This window comes from Apaloderma vittatum, unplaced genomic scaffold, assembly GCF_000703405.1.
Source record: "Apaloderma vittatum isolate BGI_N311 unplaced genomic scaffold, ASM70340v1 scaffold9507, whole genome shotgun sequence".
NCBI lineage: Eukaryota > Metazoa > Chordata > Aves > Trogoniformes > Trogonidae > Apaloderma > Apaloderma vittatum.
Genome location: NW_009725665.1, coordinates 7,682 through 17,853, shown reverse-complemented (window position 1 = coordinate 17,853; position 10,172 = coordinate 7,682). Strand labels below are relative to the sequence as shown.

Sequence of the window (10,172 nt, the reverse complement as noted above, 5' to 3'; positions counted from 1 at the left end):
CTGCCCCTGCCCCCGGGAGCCGCTATAAAGACAGGTCCAGCAGCGCCCCAGCGAGGAGCTGAGAGTACATTGGGGTTTAGCTCCCCGGAATGACCGGCCACCGCAGCTGGGGATACGGGCAGGATGACGGTAGGTTCTGGCATTTCTGTGCTGCATCCCTCGGTGTTTCCCCGTGCTCGTTTTCTTTCTAGAACTGTTGCCTGAGCCCTGCAGAGCTGCCTGCGTTTCAGGGTCTGCGAGCATCAAGTATATACAGCAGGTAATTAATTACTTTATGGGTAATAAATAACACCCAGAAAGTGGCACCAGAAGATGCACAGATTGATGCCTGCTGCCTTTCATTGTTGCAATCAATGTTCCTGAACTGAGAGCAGCAGTACTGAGTGGTGTGGGTTTTTTCAGGCTGCAGTTATCACTGACGGGTCCCTTTCCAAAAAGCTGTTGTAAAAATGACTGTCTCCAAAAGCAATTCTTTAAAGTACATTTAGTATAGTGGTATTAGATCTTGTGATCCTGTGCAGCTGTTGAAATGTGTTATCTAGGCTTTCACAGAAGTGAATAAAATAAGGTATATGTTATATGTTTCTAGAACAGCAATAAATTATACAGATCAGTATCAGAAATATCTTCTAGAACAATTTATGCTTTCTGATTTGACATTTTTTAATTTAGTCATCCTCCTTTGCTTCCCACCTCCAAGAATGTGTGTCACAGAGTGAGAGGATGTGTGAAGCTAGTGAAAGATTCCTCCGATAGTGTTTTGTAGCACCTGTACCCTGTACAGAGAAGGATGGATGCGTGACTGATGTTGTCCAATAAGAGTCTTTTGCATAACTTTCAGGAGTCTCTGTCTCTTGTCATGGCAAATGTTTTGGCTGCTGAGTGTCCAACAAGAGTCCTTTGTATAACCTTCAGGAGCCAGTCTCTCTCTCAACAACAATTATTTTGGTTTCTGTGAGTCCAAAAGCCAGTCTGAATGTTAAGTGAAGCTGGTTATTGCTAGGAGATAGTGTTATGTGTTTGGGCATATAGGTAATAAAGCCAGGTATATTTTTATGAAGCTTATAAAAGACAAATTATGTTCCCTAAACTTGTGTAACAGCATTTAAGTCCTAAATCTGCTTTATAGGCAGGCTGAGAAAAGGTATTTTATAAGCTTAGCTTTTTGGAAATCACCAAAGACAAACAAGAGTATAGTAGATCACTGTTTTTGTTACATAAACTCAAAGAGTGATAAATATCTGTGCTTGATTAAAAAGATTCTCCACTTGTGAAAGTATGGGAGAATGTTACAATTAAAAAATGTGCTTCTTGGGATTCTTAAAGTAAAATTGTTACCGTTAATAGTTTATGAGCATAAGCAGTAGAAGAATTTAATTGCTTCTTGCACTACTATACCAAAGTAGAAAAGGAACTCTTAAGAATAAAAAATGCTTTGATACAGATAAAGTTTTGCTAAACGGCGTAAGAACGTTCCAGGTCTGGCAACAGAGAGCTGTGTCGTTAAATTGGTCTTTCTCCTCACTCTATTGGGGTCAGGAAGTCAAAAAATGTTAATTATCACACTGTACCCTTCATTCAGCTTAGAGAGATACCATAATGGGCATAAGTGAAGAATGAAGCTGCCTCAAAGATTTACTGCAGTCATAAAATGGTTTTAAAAATAACTGCATAGTCAGTAGCTAAGAGATTAGTCATCTGCATCTAATTTGAATCACCGGAGCTTTTACACAATCTTTCCCAGGAAGAATTAAATGCTGTTTCTTTGGGGGAGCACATGCAAGTGTGTTGTTTATACCTGTGCCCCCTTGGAAGCTCTTCAGGTACCTTAGCAAAAAATGTAATTGCAAACTGCAGAAAGAGAGTGGCACAAGTAACTGAAGACACGGCAGTCTGTTGATGTGCTGTGATTTCCTCACTGTGCTTTGTACTAGATATTTGAATCACTCATCTTGTTGCAGCCTGTTTGTGCTAATAAAAACACACCAGCTTAGAATTTAAGTGAACTTCCCAGCTACCAAACTTTCAAGTCACTCCTGCTCAGCAAGCTTTACTTCAAGCCTCATCAAGACCTGTAATGATTATTTTGCATATAGTGGGAAGAAAATAATGGTGCTTTCCTTTCTTTTCTTTTGAAGGACCTTCAGAGTGGCACAAATCTTATCCTATTGCCCAAGGGAACCGCCAGTCACCTATTGATATAGTTTCTGCAAGAGCAGTTTATGACCCTAATTTGAAGCCACTTATTATCTCCTATGAATCATGTACATCTCTCAACATCTCCAACAACGGCCATTCAGTTATGGTTGAGTTTGAAGATACCGATGACAAGACAGGTGAGACTAACACAGACCCAGCTAACTCGGAATATCACTTTGTGACTTAGTGAGGGAAACAATTAAGTACATCCTATAGAGTATGTTTTATATGATCTATAATTTCAGTTCAGAACAAGGTGTATGACCAGACCAGAGTCTCACATCTCTTCACTAGAGTCTCTCTAGCACTGCAGTATTGCAGAGTAGAACATTGTTTCTGCATTAGGAAGAGCTTTTGCATCAGAAAAATCAGAAGCCTGTTTGCGGTGCTTCCACTTCAAATGGGGAATGTCATTTTCCTTGACAGGGAATTTGTGCATCTCCAGCACTCCTAGACTATTGGAGCAGGTACGTACACTCCTCACTGCCCTGTTTCCATGATCAGCCAAATCAATGATGCTAACACACATACCAGCTCTGTCTGGCTCGCCGCCCAGTTTCCATCCACAGGGGTAGGGAAGAGAAGAGGATTAGCAGAGCTCAGGTCATACAGTGTAGTCATAATAATCATAGTTACTACACTAAGTTGTATGTGGACTGGTCACTGTTACTTTGCTTTGTTTTCTTTCCTTCTAGCCTCATAGCTGTTTAGTTTCTTCAGAAATTCTAAAGTCTTCAGCTAATTCCGAGTTGGCAGTAGCTTGTGGATGTTGGACTAACTACAGCTGTATATTATTCTTGTCTCTTAGGTCTTGACAGAGAATATAAATGCCCTAAGTGATTGATTACTTCTGTTAATTCTGCTGCCATGGCAGACCTTGCTTTTTTATCTGAAGGGTAGGGGAAGAGCATTTGAATGGAGATAAAGGAGCTGATACATGGGAAGAGTGCATTTTAAAAAAACACTCTGAACAATTTTTAAACTTGTCAGCTGATTTTTCTTTCCATTTGAATCTGTTTATTGATTCTACCTGAATAGGATATCCTAGATACTCAAAACAACTTTATTTTTCTCTCAAGGGACCTGCCCAGGCTGGTAACCCTTTGAAATAAGGGCTGGGCATTAAAATTGCAGCCATTTTGTTTTAAAATTTATCTTCTGGAATGAACCTAAGAAGCTGCTCAACTGAATAGTCACGTTTTCAAGCATCTTTACTAAATTTGAAAAAAAGATTGAATGTGCATTTTCCAAAATCTTGCTATATGGATCCATTAAGCATGTCGCCCTACAAAGTATTTTTCAAATATATCTGGAAGTATTATCTTAGCTTTCTAACTACTTCTGGGCAATTCTAAACAGAACTATATCTACAAATATGACCCCGCTTTAGAAATTTAAGAACATAATCTATTACTCTGCAAGTAGAGCTGTAGACTTGGAGCACATGCAGGAATGGAGGCCTCTGCCCTTTCTACACTAAGCACATGTCTTGTTTTGATACCACTTCCAAGGAAAATGACTGCTAGGAGTGGAAAACATAGTTTAATGTGGTTTTAGCTGTGTTGAAATAGATCTAGTGACTCACAGCTCTGCAGAAATGGCACAACAGAATTTTGACAGTAACCCATCACAGCTAAATTTCTTAAAATAATATTTGAGACAGGTGATGCACTCCATTGCTTAATTCAGAAAAACACACTAGGGTATATTTATATTCTTAACTAATAGCAAAACACCTTTGCTTTGGCAAGGCCAGTTTCCTGCATAAAGGCCAACTGGAACTACGCAGATGTGGTAGCACTGTGCAAGGTTTAGCTTCAATTTTTTAAATAAAATGTTATAGACTACATTGAGGATAAGTGTTTTACAGATACCAAATGTAACTTTAATTTTCTTAATATGAGACTTTGATCAGGTTTTCATGTCTGAGGAGAATTCGGTGCCATATAAAATTACAGGAGGATTACTGATCCTGTTGATAATGTATCTTCTATAGATGGCACCTTAAACATTCATCTGTTCTTAAGTTATTTCTAAATGATGTATGAAGTTTCTCTGCAGCATTTCCTCAACTTTATAAGGTGATTTGAGATCCTGAGCGGTGTCGTGTAAAGTACAAGCTATTATATTACCTCTTTTATGGGATCAGGTACTTATAGGAAACAGAAAATAGATACCCTGCACTGGAAGTAAAGTCACTCAAAAGAAATACTTAGCTGAATTGTCTACCTGGTGTACAGAGTATCTACACTTTTGCACAAAACCTCAAGTAGTACGGTCCATGTTTTAGGTATGTGAGTTTCAAATGGTAACTTCAATATTCAACTTGGAATTATTATGCTTAACAGGAAAGGCATAACCATAACAATGGCTACCACATCTTCATATGTCAAATACTCCTTCAAAAAAGCTACTAAGTTCTGTACAAGTAGCTACTCTGTTTTTAATTTAAATTTTTATATCAATTCAGGTGTTTTCCATTAAGAAATTGAACGCTTCTAAATGTCTGGATGATGCATCTCTTTCTTACTGGCTACTGGGAGATGCTGCTGGCTTTTTTCCACTATTGTGCCAGCCATGGTTGGTTTTTCCTATAAGGAAGCTATGAAGTTTGAACTCTTATTTTTTTTTTTTCCCTCCTGCCTAGCAATCAGCGGTGGTCCCTTTGAGAATCCATTTCGGCTAAAGCAGTTTCACTTCCACTGGGGGACAAAGCACAGCCAGGGATCAGAGCATACAATTGATGGCAAACCTTTTCCCTGTGAGGTAATGATGTGTTTTTACAGATGAGATTAATTCATGCAAATGTTGTTGACAAATGACTTTGCAGTGGGGACTGGATGTCCCTTAGGGTTCTAATTGCTTACTCACCATGGTTAGGTCAGAATAGATCTTAATAAAAATTAAAGGACCTTGCTAGTACTATTCCATAGCTTAGGAATGGCTTCATATGGGGGCTCTTGAGAAAGTTTGGCTATGCTAGGATGAGGCAGAGGCCTTTCCCGGTACAATCTATCCCACACACCACAGCAGCAAAACAGCATGGAGCCTACCATCGAGTACTGGATCTTAGTGCTTCGCGGCGTGAAGGCCTATACCAGGGAAGTTAGGTCACAGGCTAATGCCTGATTTGTTTCAAATTAAGGCTGTGGGGTGGGTCGACCCTGGCTGGATGCCAGGTACCCACCAAAGCTGCTCTATCACTCCCCTCCTCAGCTGGACAGAAGAGAAGAAATATAACAAAAGGCTTGTGGGTTGAGCTAAGGACAGGGAGATAATTCAGCAATGACTGTCATGGGCAAAACAAACTTGACTTGAGGAAATTGGTTTATTACCAATCAAATCATAGTAGAATAATGGGAAATAAAAACAATCTTAAAAACACCTTCCCCCCACCCCTTCTTCCTGGCTTAACTTTACTCCCAAGTTCTCTATCTCCTCACCTGCCAGCGGTGCAGGGGGATAGGGAATGGGGGTTATGGTCAGTACACCACATGTTCTCTGCTCCTCCTCAGGGGGAGGACTCCTCACACTCTTCTCCTGCCCCAATCTGAGCCCTTTCCCTAGGGTGCAGTTCTTCAGGAGCAGACTGCTCCAGCGTGGGTTCCCCGTGGGGTCACAAGCCCTGCCAGCAAACCTGCTCCAGTGTGGGCTTCACTCTCCACAGGTCTTGCCAGGAGCCTCTTCCAGCGTGGGCTTCCCACGGGGTCACAGCCTCCTTCGGGCTGTTTTGCTGTGGGTCCTCCATGGGCTGCAGGTGGACGTCTGCTCCACCGTTAATGTCCACGGGCTGCAGGGGCACAGCCTGCCTCACCATGGGCTGCAGGGAACTCTCTGCTCTGGTGCCTGGAGCACCTCCTCCCTCTCCTTCACTGACCTTGGTGTCCGTACAGTTGCCTCTCACATTCTTGTTCCTCTTTTCTCTGGCTGCAGTTCTGCAGGTTTTTTCTGCCCCCTTAAATACGTCATCACAGCGACGCTACCGCTGCCTCTGGTGAGCTCAGCCTTGGCCAGCAGCAGGTGCCTCTTGGGGCTGGCCAGCCGGCATTGGCTCTGTTGGACACGGGGGAAGCTTCTAGCAGCTTCTCAGAGAAGCCACCCCTGTAGCCTCCCACTACCTAACCCTTGCCGTGCAAGCCCAATATGGACTGATAGATAGAAACTTCTAGCGTCTCTCCAAGCTTATGGACTGGTCCAAAAGATTGAACTTTCTCATCTTTCCAAAGATGCCTTTGAAGCAAAACCTGCATTCTGAATCATGATTAGTGCCTGTTAACATGAGACCACCTATGTTCACAGCTTCTGTCACTAATTTGTTTAATTCTTACTTTTTTTTTTCTTTAAAGCTCCACTTAGTTCACTGGAATGCCAGAAAATATGCAACATTTGGAGAAGCAGCAGCAGCTCCAGATGGCCTGGCAGTAGTTGGTGTTTTCTTGGAGGTAAAAATCACAAAAATAGTATGTTTACATGATGAAAAGCATTATGCTGTCAAGTGTTTGAGAATCAAGCCACATATTTAAGAAGTGCTTAAGGAAAACAGAGAACTTATTGGAAGTAATAACTCACTGTAAATTGCTGTTGCATTCACTTTAGTAAGGATGTTGAGATGCAGATAAGAAAACAGCATCTATTCAAAGCATAATTTATAGGTATTCTTATTTAACCTGTCTATTCCATTATTTTAGATTGGGAAAGAACATGCCAATATGAACAGACTCACTGATGCTTTGTACATGGTAAAATTTAAAGTAAGTTTTAAGCTCTTTAAATTTAATCATTTGTGGGATATTATTTAAAAATCAAGCTCATGTACGTATTTGAGACCAAAATGGAAAATCATCCACCAAAAATCCTCCCATCACTAGAACATCACTGTAGCTGGATTCTCCTCTTCCCTTACAAAGTTCATTTTGCTAGAATAGAATCATAGAATTAGAATGGTTTGGGGTGGAAGGGACCTTAAAGATCATCTAGTTCAACTCCCTTGCCATGAGCAAGGACATCTGCTAGACCAGGCTGCTCAAAGCCCTGTCCAACCTGGCCTTGAACACTTCCAGGGAGGGTGGATCTATAACTTCTCTGGGCAGCCTGTTCCAGTGCCTCACCACTTTTTTTGCCTAATCTCAAGGGCCTCTCAAGGCTCTGCTGACCCCTCTGGTCATTCAGAGGTTCTACCTTTCCCAGAGTATCTAAAATCAAAAGGTTTGTGATCCTTCAGGCTCAGCACTTAGACAAAATAATCAGCGAAATAATCCTTTTTCATTTTTAGCCCTGAAGAAATCAAAGCTGGCTGTCTATCTTCTGTTGCAAAGCTGTCAGTGTACAATCTTAATGAGGTCTTCAGCTAGTCCAGTGATACCTGAAGGTGGACTTTGATCAGATCCAGCCAAGAGCTTTGCTCAAGATTGACACCTGCTGCACTTTCTCAAGTGCAGACTGATTAGACTGCTACAAATGTTGTCCTTTCCGGATTTATATGAGGTTAATGCATTCTGTAACATGCATAAATTGTAATATGCAAAATAAACTAATATTTGAGTGGGCATGTTATTTCTTGCTCCTCTGTATATGCTTGTGAAAGACAGGAGATGAAAGCAGTTACACAGCAATATGTAAGCTGCAGACATGTTAAATGCTAACTTATTTCTTCTTGCAGGAGAGAAATAGTTATCCCTCAGTTATAGTGATATAAAGTCTGCAGGTTTGCCACTGGGAATAAGCTGCTTGTTCTGCTCCTTATGAGCAATTTTACAGACAATTGGTCAGTGCTTTCTGCCTGCCTAAGTACGTTTCAGATGCTCCTGCACGCTGAAAATTCATGCCCTAGACTGGTCGTTAAGACAATCACTACCTGGGGCAGCATCTCCTATTTCTATTGGTCTTTTGGTTGATCCCTCTAATTTTAGACTTGAATATTTGATTTTTAAAGCCAGTATTTGTCCTAACAGAGAATGACTGTTTAGGGCCTAGTTTTCCATAGTTTTGATCTTCTAGTCTAATAGATGGGAAGCACAGAAAATGGGAAGTAATTCTGCCACGATATTATCTATAGTTCACACTGAGCACTATATACAGAACACACTTCCTGCGTTATTTTTAGACCTTTTGTGACAAAACCTGAACTTCCGGTAGAGACAATGGGGCAAGAACTTTAAGTCCAGTAAGCCAGCAGCAGGCATCATGCTTGCAATACTACTCTTGGATAACCATTGTTATAAGGCAGCCAAACCTTTATAGACTTTTTCGTTCCCCTAATTTTTTAACATTAGCTTAGCATTTTCTTTTCTCCTTTATAAAGAGTTCTTTAACCTGCACATAAAAGTAAAAAGATAAATTTCAGGAATCTTTTTTTTTAAATTTTTTTTTTCCCCAGGGAACAAAAGCTCAATTTAGAAGCTTCAACCCCAAATGTCTCCTGCCTTTGAGTCTAGATTATTGGACATACCTTGGTTCTTTGACAACACCACCCCTTAATGAGAGTGTAACATGGATAGTGCTGAAAGAACCCATCAGAATTTCTGAGAAACAGGTAAACTTCTGATACTCTCTCAGTTCTTCTAGAATTCAACACTGGATAAACAGGCAGTGACTGTTTTGATTTGCAGTGGGGCTAAGTTAAAAGACCGTTAGCCTGTGAATAATCAGCCTGTTGAATGATCAGGGCTTCTGAGGTTTTCTATTAATACTTTCTAGGATTTTTGCTCAAATCTGTTCTATTAAAAATTTAAATGTACTAAATACTTTTCTTTGGTTCTTAAAAAAATTTATATTGATTGACCTCTTCAGAAGTAAATGATTTAACGTGAATTTACAGCTGGAGAAGTTCCGCATGCTCCTCTTCACCAGTGAGGAAGACCAGAGGATCCAAATGGTGAATAATTTTCGCCCCCCTCAGCCTCTTAGGGGGAGAGTAGTCCGAGCTTCTTTCAAGGCCTGAAGAAAATGGATAATGACCCTGAGATATCCAAGAGCTTCCACATCTGAGATATTAAAACCAGAATCTCTGGTCTTCAGATCACTCATGGAGCACAAGATAACCATTTCCATGAACACTCTACTTGCAGAGGGACAGATTTTTTTTTTTTTTCTGAGTTGCTCATTCTTTTGAGCAATGGGATCTTTTTAACTAGCACTTTTAAATATAAGGGATAATTGAGTAAACTAGAGTGTTCTCAAAGACCTGAAACACGAAAAATTAAGACTAAATTAAAATCCTTCTTAATATAAAATGGGAAATTATTTAGTGATCTAATAGTACTGATGGCCGCAACTTCTAAGTGTCTCACTTAGTACAGGCTCACTGAAACAGTAGTCAAGAATTGTGGAAAAAACAGACTTAAATTTTCCTTATCAGTCTCTTGTTAGCATTTGCTGAGCTCTGTCCGATTTAAAGATTGCTTTCACTGTGTTCTTGCTGTTTGACATACAGTGCATATGAGTAGCACTAGGAAAAATTCTTTACTTGCCTCGGGTAGGCACTGGTATGAAAACTACAAATATTTTAAAGTTGCTAATCTAAAATGCTGTTTTATAACTAATTTAATATGATGATGTAAATGCTGTGTTTAAAAGTAGGCTATTTTACTGGTTTGTTCAGACATTTGTTCTTTGAGTCCATGCAGCATACATAATGACAATGCCCTTGACAATTTTATTGAAAAGAACTTCTATAGCAATTCAGGTATGTGTTCTGTGGTTCTCGATTGTTCAAATTCTACCTCAATCAAGTCATTTGCTCTACAATATGACCTCCTTGATTGTCTGCCCCAAAGAAAGTAGATGTTTTGTTTACTTTAGAGACTCAACATGGGTAGACCTTGACTGCACTGAACGTGTGTTGCTGCACAAACCATCCCCTCCCTATGGCAGTCTGTCAGGGACCTCTGTTGAGGTTTCATCAGTCTGGAGTCCTTTTACCTCTTCAGAAGAAAGTAGCTTTAGAAAGCCATGTGTTAATATTACTGCTTCTG

General features: G+C 40.3%; 1 protein-coding gene across 1 annotated transcript; it reads left to right on the top strand.

The window, feature by feature from the left end:
• The first annotated feature begins 53 nt into the window (after window positions 1-53).
• On the top strand, window positions 54-9,175 carry CA7 (carbonic anhydrase VII). The gene is made up of 7 exons (XM_009872984.1): window positions 54-129; window positions 2,139-2,336; window positions 4,847-4,965; window positions 6,546-6,641; window positions 6,888-6,950; window positions 8,576-8,731; window positions 9,017-9,175. Exons 1-7 carry the CDS (start codon window positions 90-92, stop codon window positions 9,137-9,139), a joined length of 795 nt encoding a protein of 264 aa, XP_009871286.1. The 5' UTR covers window positions 54-89; the 3' UTR covers window positions 9,140-9,175.
• Window positions 9,176-10,172: the final 997 nt, after the last annotated feature.